The sequence below is a fragment of the Octopus sinensis genome, linkage group LG1 (genome assembly GCF_006345805.1).
Source record: "Octopus sinensis linkage group LG1, ASM634580v1, whole genome shotgun sequence".
Classification (NCBI taxonomy): domain Eukaryota; kingdom Metazoa; phylum Mollusca; class Cephalopoda; order Octopoda; family Octopodidae; genus Octopus; species Octopus sinensis.
In genome coordinates this window covers 166,747,744-166,763,005 of record NC_042997.1, presented here as the reverse complement: position 1 = coordinate 166,763,005, position 15,262 = coordinate 166,747,744, and the positions used below count along the sequence as shown (strand labels likewise).

General features: G+C 38.3%; 1 protein-coding gene across 3 annotated transcripts in view; it reads left to right on the top strand.

Moving 5' to 3' along the window:
• Positions 1–15,262, top strand: part of LOC115215394 (ninjurin-2) — a 119,695-nt gene that overhangs the window by 44,904 nt on the left and 59,529 nt on the right. Inside the window, exon 1 of one of the 3 annotated variants that reach the window (XM_036506606.1) lies at positions 7,431–7,840. The exons of the other annotated variants lie outside the window; for them this stretch is intronic. Coding sequence (XP_036362499.1) covers positions 7,832–7,840 — 9 coding nt within the window. The 5' untranslated portion in view covers positions 7,431–7,831. Of the gene's footprint in view, positions 1–7,430; positions 7,841–15,262 lie in introns of those variants that run through there. 3 annotated transcript variants of the gene reach the window in all.

Genomic DNA, 15,262 nt, shown 5'->3' with positions numbered 1-15,262 from the left:
GCACAACAGCATGAAAACCAATAAAAAAGAAGTCACAGGAAAACTTCAAAGAATGAATGCTTCAATGGGTTTTTCTAATTTCATTGTTTTAATTTAAAAATAAAAATGTGGGGTTTTTTCACATATATGTAACGCCATTATTCTGTTGCCATTGTGTGTAAGTCATGTATTGAATAAGTGACTGAAAATATTTATTTAATAATTTTTTACTATTATTTATGCTATTTATGTAAATAGCAAGGTGGAACGGAACTTTTTTCCTGTGACTGTTTTCCTCTCCAAAATTGTAACCTTTTTAGTGTTTTTTTTTTAATTCTGTAACTTTATTTCAGTTTACCGCGGCATTATATAAGCTCAATAATTATGCTATGAACTCTTACGTATGTATTTGTGTGTGGGTAGTTGTTTTAATGGCGAAGCGAAGGCAGGACAGTCACTGGGACTATTAAAAAGAAAACGTCTTCGTAGTCCGTTAGTTTGGGCTATTTTTGGTACAACAACTAACCGGGAATGAATAAAATGTTAAATGTGACTTGCAGATGTCGGCTTTCCATAGTATAAACATGGCTTGAATCATATAGTAGTAGTAGTGGTGGTAGTAGTAGTAGTAGTAGTAGTAGTAGTAGTATAGTAGTAGTAGTAGTGATGGTGGTGGTAGTGGTGGTGGTGGCGGCGGCAGTGCTGCTGCTGCTGCTGCTTGGTGCTGGTGATATTGCAAGCTGGCAAAAGCACACAAAGGCATCTTCTGGATTTCAGACGGCAGTGTTGCTATAGTTGAAAAGGAAGTAAATGCCACCCACTTGACTGACGTGGGTTATTTTTTTTTCTACAGGATGTAGGCTATATTTTTCAGATACAGGCCATAAAACTTCTCGAGGATTTGGTGTTATGAACTTTAGTCATGTGAGGGACGTAAATGGTCTCCTTTAAGAGGATAACTTCAGTCAACTGCCACAGTCTCAGTGCAGACTCAATGTAAAGCAAGCTTGAGGTTTAAAAAGAGGAGATTTTTATGAATATCAAGAACGGAGAGCACCCACAGTAAATGAGCGGAAAATGAAAATCTTACGTAACCTCTCCAATTCACGAAAACATTCTTGACCAAAAAAGTTCAGGCACAGAACATTAAGAGTCCTTTACACAATCTGACTTCAGACTCCTATCAAGATATCCCCGTGCTCCCAAACAATAGTCAGTTACTTCTTATGGGCTTTATATCCAATCCGACCTTTCGAGTCACATAGCATAAAGGAAGAAGATATGTTTGTAAAGAAGGCAAGATCTAGAAGTGTCCTAGGTAACAACGGTATTTTATACAAGCTTTAAAACAATGTTCTGGCCTCCTCATGGTTTTAGCGAGTTTAATGCAGTGAGCATATAAACAAAGGACTGTAATACAGGACTGAAGCTTGGCAGAAAGTCGCAATGTCCTAAAGAGAAATCACCATCAATTGGCAAATTCCGTTAAAAAAATCCACTTTGATATTGAGTGTAAGGTATTTTGTAGAGTGCTTACTAGAAGGGTGTCGAGGTTTGTAGCAATGAACGGTCTTATACACGCATCAGTTCAGAAAGCCGTTGTTTCAGGAATTCCACACTGCTTTGAGCGCGCCCATGTGATATAGAAATTTGTTCAACATGTGACAAGAAAAGACCTCCAAATCTCTGGTTTCACTAGACAATTACAAGCGGACTGACACGCAAAATGTTTTGCGTTCCCGGATGTATGAAAAAACGCGCTACCCAGGATCGGCATTCATACGATTTGCCATCATGAAATTCACTAACAAATGGCAGGCGCTGGAGCTAGGGGTTATGACAGGATGTACCATTCCGCCTCTAAGTTTTGTGTGTGTTTGTGTGTGTGTGTGTGTGTGTGAGAGAGAGAGAGAGAGTGTGTGTGTGTGTGTGTGTGTGTGTGTGTGTGTTTGCGATGGCGACCAAGTTGGTATTGAAAGTTGTGAGAAGCTACAAGAAAGGGCTAAAGATCGGAACCAATGAGCTTTCATACGTTTGTAGTCTACCCATTTTCACTCACAAGGTTTATATTGAACTGAGGTTATGTAGAAGACCCTTGCTCGTGGTGCCGGTCGATAGGATAGAAAATGAAACCATGTGAAAGTGAAACTAACTTCATAATAATAGTTAAACTAGATATAAAAGACTAGTTTCATTCTGAAGGGACATTATCAGCGTTAGTTTACTTTCTGAGACCGGACCTTATTTATTTATAGCTCACTGGAGGTCTACAATGAGAATATAATCTCTAGGGCCTTCTTTAGTAATGGCTAGTCACGAGTTTCTGCACTTAAAATATTCCTCTTCAAGGTATAGCCCTGTGCAAGGATTAGTCTATGTGTGAGAGAAAAAAACCTGTTCATATATGTAAGCATCCCCAAGGAAAAAGAAATCCCAATACACTGCGGTCCCAGTTTGTTGTCATTGCACAAAGAGTCAGGGCAAATACCTCAAAACACCCACTGGCTTACACCAACAGTTCTGCCAAATTACTGCCTCGGATTGGTACCTTGTTTTTATCAATCCCGAAAGGAGGAAAGGCAAAGTTGGCCTCGGTAGGATTTGAACTCAGAATGCAGGGAATTGAGAAATACCAGAAGGCATTCTACCCGACTCCCTAACGACTCAGCCAATTTATAAGTTTAATTTTGTAATTCAATGATATATAATTTTACTTTGGTTTTTAAGGTTTAAACTCTTTTATATATATATGTGCGTGTGTGTGTATGTGTGAGTGTGTGTGTGTGTGAGAGAGAGAGAGAGAGAGAAAGAAAGAAAGAAAGAGAGTGGGGGAGGTTGGAAACTTTATCAATGGACGAGTAGCTTCTGAGGAGGGTTGATTTGGAACTAAACTGCAACAGCAGTAGCCACCGAGCTGCACTGGTTGATACATTAGCTTTTTATTATCCTTTATTAATCAGCAGATAATGAAATGCCAAAACTTCGTTGTAAAATAATAGAGGAAATAATTTTAGGTCTAACTACTATAAATTAACGTATGGTTTTAAATTTGAATGCGGGAAAGGTATTTCTCACTCCAGCTCTGCGCATTTATTCAACCAGCTAAGAATAGCAGCCAAATTTCCCTTAAATCATGCGCTACCATCTTAAAGAAAGAAAGCATTTAATTTGATCTTTGGTATAAAAAAGATGAGGCAATCTCACCTTAAAGCTTTTTATTATAGGCGGCAAGCTGGTAGAATCGTTAACACGCCGGGCGAAATGCTTAGCGGCATTTTGTTCGTCTTTGCCTTTCATCCTTTCGGGGTCAATGTAATCAACGTACCCATTTACCCAGAGCAGTTTACCTTGTGACAAAATTGGAAACCATTATAGGTCGGCTGGATAAAGGCTAACTTGGGGCTAAACAACAATCACCGAGTTACATTGTCTATTACGTTAGTTTTTTTTTTTTTTTTTTGTTATTTATCTAATCATTGCAACAACCATGAAAATACTATTAAAATATAACAAATGCCAAAACATATTTTCAAAATAGTAGAGGGAATGATCTTGAGTTCTAACTACTGCGAATTAGCTCTAGTAAAAGTCCAACATACTGAATAGTATGCACACATAAATACACACACACACCAAAAAATAATAATAATATGCACGCTTGTAGACAAATGTATCCCATTAGATCTGACAAGCTTCTATTCAAAACTTTACAAGTGTCTACTCACACGTCATCCCAAACACTTGCTCTCTTTCTTTGTCTCTGTCTGTCTTCCCTCGTACACACACACACACAAACACACATGCACGCATATTCACACACACACAATCGCATTCACTCTCTAATACACACACAGACATTCAGATATACAAATACACATGCTCTCTCATACATTAAGACATTCGTACATTAGCTTTCTCTATTTGTTTCTCACATCATACTCACACATACGCACCTTCTCTCTCTCTCTCTCTCTCTCTCTCTCTCTCTCTCTCTCTCTCTCTCTCTCTCTTTCTCTCTCTCCCACACACACGCACGCGCGCATACATACACACACGCGCGCACATACACACATGCACACACACACACTGACTCAGTCACTCACTCACTCTCACTCTCTTATCCCGTTCTCCCTCTCCTTATACAAACACACCTCGCGTTATGAAAGCGTCACGTTCCTGAAAATCTTGCCGTTACCCGGAATTACGGGACACGAAATCTGTTTTATTTCTCCTGTTTTCCATACAAACTGAAATAACCACCTTATGTATGAAAATAACTGATTTTAAGCACTCTCGGAATAGTATATATACATAAAAAGATTTCAAGAGAAATACAAGTGGAAATATATAAGAATGTGTGTAAAATTGTTGCAGGGGACGTAGTCATCATAAAGGATGTTAACAGTCATATGATATGAGGTGATGCAAGGGGAATTAACGACAGGAAGAGAAGTACTACCTTCCATCCTGCATATCGACATCAGCACTATCTACAGTAGGGACTAAGAACTTATCTAAAGTTGTCTAACATTCACGAGACGCCATTTCTTTGTAGAGATGAGCGTAGAAACTGAGTGCTCCTTGTTTATTTTTCTTTTAACATTTATGTTATCACACGATTGTGACTGTTATCAGCGAAAACTAGTAGACCTAACAGATATAGTCAGGCCCTATTTTTCCAAATAATTTGTTGGGTTAGTGTTATCTATCTCTGTGTGATATCTGCACTTGTAGGGTGCTTCACACATTTCCCTACAATTTTGTAGAAAGGAATAAAACGGCAAGAACACGAATAGCTGAACAAATAACAATGATAGTTTATTATTTCACAGAAGGAGATGCTTCATCGCTGGTCATCGGTAGCATGAACGCCAGGGTTAGGAAGGCAGCAGAGTCGGTTTAAATCACCATGGTTAAAACAGTCTTCACCGCCCGCGGAGTCTGGTTCGTCCCTTCGCTCGGAGCCTTGTCGGGACACGTCTTAATTCATCAACCGCCAAGAGCCAAGAGAGTTGGAATAGCGGGAAAGGCTAACGGCTCCTGATTACTTCCGGCGGCCTACCGGAAGACACCAAATATTGCACATGCGCAGATGGACATCCCAAAATGCGTCTAAAACCTGGTGTCACTACAAGGCTCCCCCTTGAGTGCGGTGCACAGAAATATAAAGATTGTAGTGGCACCAGAAGCAAGATAGCTACCGATCACCCACAGATGAGGCACAAAATATGACAATTCAAGAAAAATTGTAATGACTTGGATGTATTAACCACAGTAGCTATAGGGCTGCACATGTTTTATTTATTTTTATTATTAATGTTATTTCTAAGTCATCGATTGCAGATTAATCCAACTCACCAATTGTTGTTGCTTCTTCTATAGCCATTTCTTGTCACTTAACAGAAATGGAATGGGAATCTTCTATATCCTCTTTTTACTTGTCAAGAGACAAGCTATCTTTATAGAACTCTTATAATTCAGTCACATCACTTTCTCCGAATACATCAAATTCTACATCATTTGCTAATGCCACAATAAATTATCTAACTTGATATAAGACTTCTGCCAGTGAAAAACTGTAAAGTAACAGGTATAGTGTGTGTGTGTGTGTGTGTGTGTGTGTGTGTGTGTGTGTGTGTGTGTGTGTGGAGGCGCAATGGCCCAGTGGTTAGGGCAGCGGACTCGCGGTCGTAGGATTGCGGTTTCGATTCCCAGACCGGGCGTTGTGAGTGTTTATTGAGCGAAAACACCTAAAGCTCCACAAGGCTCCGGCAGGGGGTGGTGGTGATCCCTGCTGTACTCTTTCACCACAACTTTCTCTCACTCTTATTTCCTGTTTCTGTTGTACCTGTATTTCAAAGGGCCGGCCTTGTCACTCTCTGTGTCACGCTGAATATCCCCGAGAACTACGTTAAGGTGCACGTGTCTGTGGAGTGCTCAGCCACTTACACGTTAATTTCACGAGCAGGTTGTTCCGTTGATCGGATCAACCGGAACCCTCCACGTCGGAACCGACGGAGTGCTTCCATCCAGTGTGTGTGTGTGTGTGTGTGTGTGTGTGTGTGTGTGTGTGTGTGTGTGTGTGTGTGTGTGTATGTGTGTGTTTAATGTATTTCCTTTACTTCCGACTCGAGTAACGAAGATTACAATGACGTCGTGAAACTCACGAAAAGAAATTTAGCTTAAATAAACAATTGACCTTTTTCTTTCGTTAACAAAGTAAAACATATGAAGATATGTGTGTGTGCCAAAGTATATGTATGTTTGTGTGTTTGTCAGTGTGTGCACGTGTGTGTATGGGTGTGTAAACACATAAACTCATACAAACACTCAAATATATGTACATATATATTTTTTCCATTGAGTCAGACACACGCACGCGCACACAGACACATATACACATACACACACACATGCACACACAGAAACTACCCAAGTGATATAAAAACATAAACATACTGATGCGAGCATATTGACATACTACCTGTCCTGCTACATGCAGTTCAGCAGGTGCAAAACACTTCACTGTCCTTTAGTTAATTCTGAATCATTGCAGAAAGTAGAACTAGGCCCTTTACTACGGTGATACAGAAGGCGCAGTTTGCTACACTATCAATGCATCAATCCTACGGCAGCGCAGAAGATGTCTTCTTCCTCAAACTTAGTGAGTCGACATTGTTAAAATGCAAAAGGTGCACTAAACCAAACAGCTATAAAGCCAGCACAAGTGAAGTGCAACAAATGTAAATGATTGTAAAGTTATTGCAGTATAGACAGTGCAACAAACGAGTAAATACTACTGTGCATGCAAAATGTGCAGCTAACCCCGTCGTCATAGATCCTGCGCTACTGTATTGCAGAAGATGCAGATAGTCACACTATCAATAAAATTACACTAATGCACAACAAAAAGTGCAGCTAATCACATCGTCATGGAGCTGACACTAATGTATTGCAGAAAGGGCAGCTTATTATATATATTTCTTTATTGGCCACAAGGGGCTAAACATAGAGGGGACAAACAAGGACAGACAAACGGATTAAGTCGATTACATCGACCCCAGTGCATAACTGGTACTTTATTTATCGACCCCAAAAGGATGAAAGGTAAAGTCGACCTCAGCGGAATTTGAACTCAGAACGTAACGACAGACGAAATACCTATTTCTTTATTACCCACAATGGGCTAAACATAGAGGGGACAAACAATGACAGACAAAGGGACTAAGTCGATTATATCGACCCCAGTGCGAAACCGGTACTTTATTTACCGACCCCAAAAGGATGAAAGGCAAAGTCGACCTCGGCGGAATTTGAACTCAGAACGTAACGACAGACGAAATACCGCTAAGCATTTCGTCCGACGTGCTAACGTTTCTGCCAGCTCGCCGCCTTTACAGCTTATTATATACTCATTAAACTGACATAAATGTAGGATAGCTGATGCAGCAAGCCAGAATGTCATGGAGCCGACACGACTTTATTGTTGAAAGTGCAACCGGTCACATTCTCGGTAAACTGACACTAAAGCAGTAAAGAAGATGCAACGAGCCACATTCTCATGGAGCCGATATTACTGCAATGCAAAAGGAGTTGATGTTTATATTGTCATGAAACCGACGGTACTGCAGTTCAAAAGGTAAAGTAACTCATACAACAATTAAGCCTATGTAGAAGTTAAAACTAGCCAAGCTCAGTCAACACTGCTTGAGAAGGCGCAATAAATCACATTGTTATTGACCTCATCACTACTGCTGAAGATGCAACATGCAACATATTAACTGAGCTACACAACTGCACTGTAGAATGTGCAGCTCATCAGACTGTCATTAAACCAGTAGCACTGAGAGTGATGAAACAGGTAACGTTGCTATTTAGACAACAGAAAATTTAATGCACCGACTACAATAGATGTTGCATTATCTGTATGTGATTTTCATATTTGCTTGTGTCTGTCTGTGTGTTTCTCGCACTGTTATTTTCTTCTTCGTTCTTTTTGTTATCTTTCTTTTGTCTAGCCTCTTTCTACTTTACATTACTCTTTCTTTCCTCTTTTCTTTTTAATTGTGTCAACACTGAAGTCCTGCCTTGACAGTTAAAACAATAATCCTCTTAGGAGAACATTGAGGTCAAAATTCTCGTCCTCTTGGCTTTCTCTTCTCCTGCCCTTTGCTGCCCTTGTTATGTAAACATACAAGCTTTCTTCTCTACTCACCAACACCCTGTTACACTCTTTCATTTCTGTAAACATCTGTGGAGAGGGGAATCAGGGAAATATCGCAGGATTCTATTTGAAAAAGGTAAATTTCAATAAAACTGGTATGGCGTGTCTAAACAGCAATGGTTCAGAGAAAAGAAAGTCGCCAAGTTTTATGTGAAAGTAGAAATCTAAATGTCTGTAAATGTTGAACGAGTAGAGAGCCAACTTTAAGTGGAGGTGGTGGAAACAGTGTTTTAAAATATAGCTTCGATTTCCGGTCTGATGTCATCACAGGAATCTTTAAGAGACAAAACAATGTTTGTCGAACGTATTGACTGTACTCACGTGTTGGTAAAAAAACAAACTGAAATGAATCAACAGAATAAAATGACTGTTGCAATTCATTTTGAACAAACAATGCAGGTGAGCAGACGATGGCACTAATTAATTTTACCACAAATTTTCACTTCCTGTACTCAAAAGCATGTTTATGCTTTTTGTGTGTTCAATAAGTCCATTTTATTTGGCGAATGAGAATTAAAGATTTCATTGATCCATAACTCTAGATATTAATGGTTGAGATGATAATAGTACGTGTTTATTGGCCAAAGAATCAACAACTCGTAGGATCCATGCTCAGAATAATGAATTTTTGCTGACCTAATTTCTGAACTGTAAATAAGTACCGTGAGAAAGTGCTGCTCAATTTGTAAATATCGGGATATGACTGGTAAATTTTTAGTTCGTTTGCAACGCTAAGCAAACATCCTTTCAGGATTATGGCTTGGAAAGTGATAAACTTTGCCATGATCATTTGTCACCCACACTAGATGAAAACGAAGTTTTTAAGCTGTGTCACACCACAAACCAGTAAGTTAGAGACTCACTCTAAGTCCTAAATAAAAATCTTATGTTGGTTTCCTTCAAGAGTTTATGAATAAAAGGTAGACATTTTAAAAAGGAAAGCTAACTGTTTCTGCGTTGTGAATTGCCTCAATATGGAATGACTTCTTTGACTGTGAAGATTTTGAATACTTTTTTCTGTACATTACGAAATTACAAAGTCACTGGGGTAATTCGAAATACTAACCCCAACGTATTCTTAAATAACTGGAAGTTTAGATTTCGTTTTTGTATTTCGTTTGCAAGATTCTTTATATCAGTTCGTGTATTGAAGCATATTCTGTTGTGTCTGGGGAGAGTCCTTTTATTTTTGTGCCTTATAATGTAACACACTAGAGAATTTAGAGAATTTGAGATATACGAGGCGGTGCTGAAAAGTTCCAGGCTTTAAGGGTATCGCGAAGAGCCTGGTTGGAGGCCCAGTCTTCCGAGTTCGTAGAAAAACTGAAGGACTGCTGCAATAAGTGTGTGAATTTGAGAGGGAAATATGTTGAATAAAATCATAATTAAACTGATTTTCCTCTATTTTCTTCCACCCAAAGCCAGAAACTTTTCAAAATCCCCTTGTATCTTCCCCAACATTCCACTTTGTATTGATAAGAATATTCAGAGTTCAATGAGATGGAGGGAATGTCACGTCTTACACACAAACACAGGGATTAGCTACTTTAGGCCGGTGGTTCTCAGTCTTTTTTAACTTCTTGGAACACTGGAGATTAAATAGAAAAATCTGGTCTACTTCACATGGAGACTTAAATGCTCTTAACATAAAAATAAGAAGAAAAAAATTATACAGAATTATCACTCACCTTGTTTCTCTTTATGTATATAAGAAGAAATTGCTTATGTCAATCGAGTTTATTTAATAAATTGTATACTCTCTCTCTCTCTCTTTCTTTCTCTCACTCTCTCTTTCTTCTTTCTCTCTCTCTCTCTCTCTCTCTCTCTCTACCTCTGCCTCTGTTTCCCACACATTTTATCTGTATGCGTATATTTCTGCGCGCGGGCCGAGTTTGTGTGTGTGTGTGTGTGTGTATTGTGTGCATGCGTGCGTGCGTGTGTGTTTATGTGTGTGTGTGTGTGTGCATGCGTGCGTGCGTGTGTGTGTGTACGATTGTGTGTGTGTGTGTGTGTGTGTGTGTGTGTGTGTGGTGTGTGTGTGTGTGTGTGTGCGTGCGTGCGTATGTGTGGTTGCCTCTAGTTCCTAAAAGTACTGTCGCAAAACAGGCTAAATGTCCAACCAGCCCTGCCAGATCGTCAGCATCCGAACAACTGCACTCAATCGCCTCATTCTGGTAAATTGTATTTATAAAAACCCTAAGTACACATAGATATCCCTTGTAGAAGAGCAGTACACCCTGACATACCATAGCAAACCATTGCAATAGATTAATGTAGATATTAGCAAATTTCTCTTGTAAGGAACTTCACAGCTACAACCCAGGGTAAAGCAGGAACAGGATATCAACAGTCACATAGTAGCTATTTCAACTGTATCAGGGTACTCATCATTCACTCATCATCTCAAGTCTTTTTTTTTGCTTGAATGATAACACTGTTGAATTGCAATGAAAATATACATACGGGTTCGATCCCACCGCATGGGATCTTGGCAAAGTATTTTCTACTTTAACATTTGGTCGAACAAGTCTTGGGACTGAACTTTAGTAGACAGAAACTGTGCGGAAACTCTTTGGCTATACATACATACATACATACATACATACATACATACATACATACATACATACATACATACATACATACATATTTTCTTTTTCTCCTTTTAATTTAGGGTTAATCTTGACCAGAAGCCTGCTTGGTAGTAAAGTGTAGAAGAAAAGACCTTGCTTTGTTCATCATCCTTTAAATCTTAAGAAGGTCCTGCAGATTTTCATTGTCCCAGATAGCGTGATCACTTTTAGTGTCTGTATTGAGGAATTGCATTCTCTCCCCCAAAACCCAACTTCAGCCATACTTTACTCCAGGCGGATGGGTCTGTATCCTGTAGCTCTGATAATAGTAGATATCAAATTGAAAGATTATCTTGAGAACTGGATTCGAAGATCCTTTATCAATGGTCCTTAGATTTTTTCTTTCTCCTCTATTTTTCTGGCTACATAGATGTCCAGGGAGCTACCGATTTCCGCAACAGAGCATACGTTTTAGCGTGGTCCCACGACAATAACTGGTAGGTTGTGTTTTAACGAAGAGGCTGTTTTTACTTTTAGCTTCTACCAATATTTTTTTGCCTCATCTGTTTTCTGGGGTTTCTTTTTCTCTCATCTTGTTCCAGAACAGTCTGGAACAGGGTGAGAAAAAAGAAAACAACACAGAATATTTTTCTTGTGGTCCCACATAACAATATCTGATCAGTTTTAACTTAGTATTAAAGCACAACCGGCCAGATTCTTTTGACCCGTTGGTCTCAATATAGCCAACCTCGTTTGCTGGTGTTTTCTTTTTATCCTGTTACAGCCTGCTTTAGCCACTAAATCATACCTCGGAAGAAGATAATATCCAGAAGACATTCTTTCGTACTTGGAAAATAATGTGGTTGATGTCTTCAGTCTTAGCTTTGCACAGCTTACATTTGTTGTCTGTCACTGTTTTCTACTTTTTATTCTACAATTACTGGGTGGGATTTCTCCTTCATTTGCATGAAGGTAGCTTTCAAAGTGGGATGTCATAAACTTCTCTGTACTCCATGTCAAGCTTTCGATGCGATTATTCTCCCTGTGACCAGCATCTTTCATGCCAAGTACTCATGCTCTACCTTTTCGGTGAACTATTTTTTTTTTGTCCTATTGATAAGTAATCTAGATTAACTCTTATTTCAAGCCTTTCTTCATGTTAATGAGCTATCTTGCGCAATATAGTTACTGGCTCACAAACTTGTGTAATATTGTTACTGACCTTTTTCCTCTTCTGCAACTAATACTTCAGTGTCAAAATATGTGCATCATATGACATCAATACAAATTTAAGACCATGGCTACCATCTTTGCGCGGGAAGTCTGGCCTGTCTACATTTTCAGTGATGTTCAAGTTTCCTGCAACATAGAACAGCTTGCGAATTTGTACATGTATGTATGTATGTATATATATATATATATATATGTGTGTGTGTGTGTGTGTGTGTGGTGTGTGTGTGTGTGTGTTGTGTGTGTGTGTGTGTGTGTATGTATATGTATATGTATATATGTATATATATACATATATATGTATATATATACATATATGTATATGTATATATGTATATATACACACACACGTGTGTGTCTGTGTGTCTGTGTAATTTGATTTTTGTCCTTTTGAGTTCTACGTCCAAATCCTGCACAGGCTAACTCTCACTTTCTTTCATGATTTCAAGTTCTTCGAGGAGCTAATTATTAAGAGCCGATGATATTATCAAACATATCAGAGACGATGATACCCCATCAAAAATAATCGAAAAATAAAACCGATGTATGCTTTTGTTTGCTAGGGGGAAAATTCATAATTCTTCCAAAAAAGTTCACGATTAAACTTAAACTTTCTGTTATGGTGTTTTGCAAGAATATTTTGCTGTTCCAAATCACCATCTTTAAAGATAGATATTTTATTAAATACCTTCAAATTCCAGATTATTTTTTAGAAATTATTGTAACCTATATACAATATATTTTATTAGAAACCTGGCTACGAAAGGGCTAAAATATTCATACATTCATATTTTGTATATATATGATCCACTGAAATTATATTCGTATTGAGAAGAAAAATTATTTGCGTTAATGACAATAATAGTCAAGAAAGGTGAGAGAGAGAACTGGGTCAAAACAAAGCATTATTCTATATGAGAATATGAAGACAATACTGGTGAGAAGTTTTAACTGACACGACCAACCAATGATGGAACCACAAGCAAATGAAGGAATTTATAACGCAGTCGTATGACTTGCTAGAAATTGTAGTCAAATTCTATATACTTTCTAAAAGAAGGACCTATTTAACCATGTAAATCTCTCTATATATAAACGGCAGTTTGTCTGTGCGTGTTTCTGTGTGTCTGTTTGCTTGTACCCTCACCCTGACCACAGCTTTCAACCGATTCTGATGAAACTTGACACACACATAGCCCAATGTCATAATTCAAAACTAACGCAGCGAAAATTTTGAAAAGTTCCCCCAGTTCTGAAAAAAATCGATAAATTCGACATGGGGTCGAGAATCATGAACACAAACCACAAACTGTGTAGGGGACGCAACTCCACCTTTTTAACTATCAAAAAAATTTACCATAATTTTTTTTCCATTTTTTTGCTGTTTTTTGGCTATAACTCTCTAAAAATGCTTTATAGTTATTTCCCTTACAAACCTGAGCAACGCCGGGCGATACTGCTAGTCTTGATATACAAAAGGATGGGTATTGTCACAATCTGGTCTTTGGTCATAGGTCTGCTCAGTCAGAGCTGATCTGAAGCGAAACAAACATGTAGAAACTTATTATATCCCACACAGCTATACACCTACTCATTAATTTCCCCCTTACACACACACACACACACACACACACATACTATTATCTATGCATTAATTTCTTCCCTGATAAGCATATGCGAGCTCGCGTGCGTACACACACACAATTGCCTATATACTCACATAACTGAACATTACAGTCAAGATTATTTCACTGAATTTGTATCATAATCGGCTTGTCTATAATAACCTGAAGGCGGAAGATTATAAATCCTGCTCATGTGACCTCTCTACTCACTAAAGTGATTTGTCACATTTTGATGTTACACAGAATTGTTATAATGATATTGAGGGCGTTGTAAACGGCCTTCACGATGGAGAACTGTAAAATTTCATTATCAACAATAATAACCCCAAGGGACGTTCTGAATGTTAAATAAAAATACAGTGTAGTCTTACATATGTAAATATAGTGAAGTGCAAAATCTTTCTCAGACAGATTATTCTTGCAGTTAGGAGACAAAAATTCCCTTTAGGGACATTCAGAATCTGAGTGAAAACAATTAACATAATTCCAGTATTAGCTGCTAGTTCAAATTCTTGGACAATAATGAAAATAAAGCAGTAGTTTTTGTCGAGTGGTAAAAGCAACGGGCACGTTTAAGTGTCCGAGTTAGGTAAAAACAATTTTATTTATTAAAAGGAAGAGAATCACACATCTTTCGTGCAATATTTGAGAATATATTTGTATTCTTTTACGATTTGTAGTTATTGGACTGCGAACACGCTGAGGAACCGCGGTATTCCAATCTCGATTATTATACATTTCAGGTGACTATGTTTCCGGTTATGTTTCAAAGTCTTTGGTTAAACAGCATAGATTTGCTGAGGACATTTGTTATATTCCCCAAGTTCATTGTAGAACAAAACTAAAGAGATTTTACGCACACAACTTCACGATGCTGCATGTTTTAGTTCCTCTGCTGGAATGATATAAAGACAATGTTCCTGTTTTGTCAATTTAGCGTCATTCTGCTGGGGCAGTATGAGTTACGATGTTCGCTTCGCAGCCACGTACTCCTGTATTCGTTCGTACTTGACTGGAATTTTGGAAAAATGTCATTTTATCTACCTTCGGGTCGATTGGTGTGTTGTAAATGAAATTAGGTGGAAACTGTAAAGAATCCTGTCGAGTAGATTGTACTTATAATTAAAAAAATACAGCCTTGTTACACACACAGTATAACGCTGATTCTGAGAATAATTACATTAAGGGTACGCATTTTGTGGGATGCTCATGTTAATTCAGGAGCAGGTAATTGGAATCAAACTCCTTAATTCTCATCGTCGAATGACAGGGATCCACCATTTTTTAGTTCTAAATTTTTCTCAACCTTCAAATTTAAACACATCATTTAATAACACCAAATAGAGATATATCCAAAATAACACTCCAAGTATCTCTTGGTGAGTTCCAAATCCAAAATTCGTCTGACGTTGCTTAACTCTGTTGATGAACGGAGGAATTAAGATGGGGGATTTTGCCACTTCGTTAGAGTGGCGAACGAAATACCTTCCGTTATTTTTTTTTCTCATTCTGTATGTTCTAAGTTCAAATCCTGTCGATGTCAATTTTACCTTTCAACCTTCTAGGATCGACAAAATTAGATACCTATCATGTGCTAGGTCGATATAACCGACGAACCGCTACCACCAAAA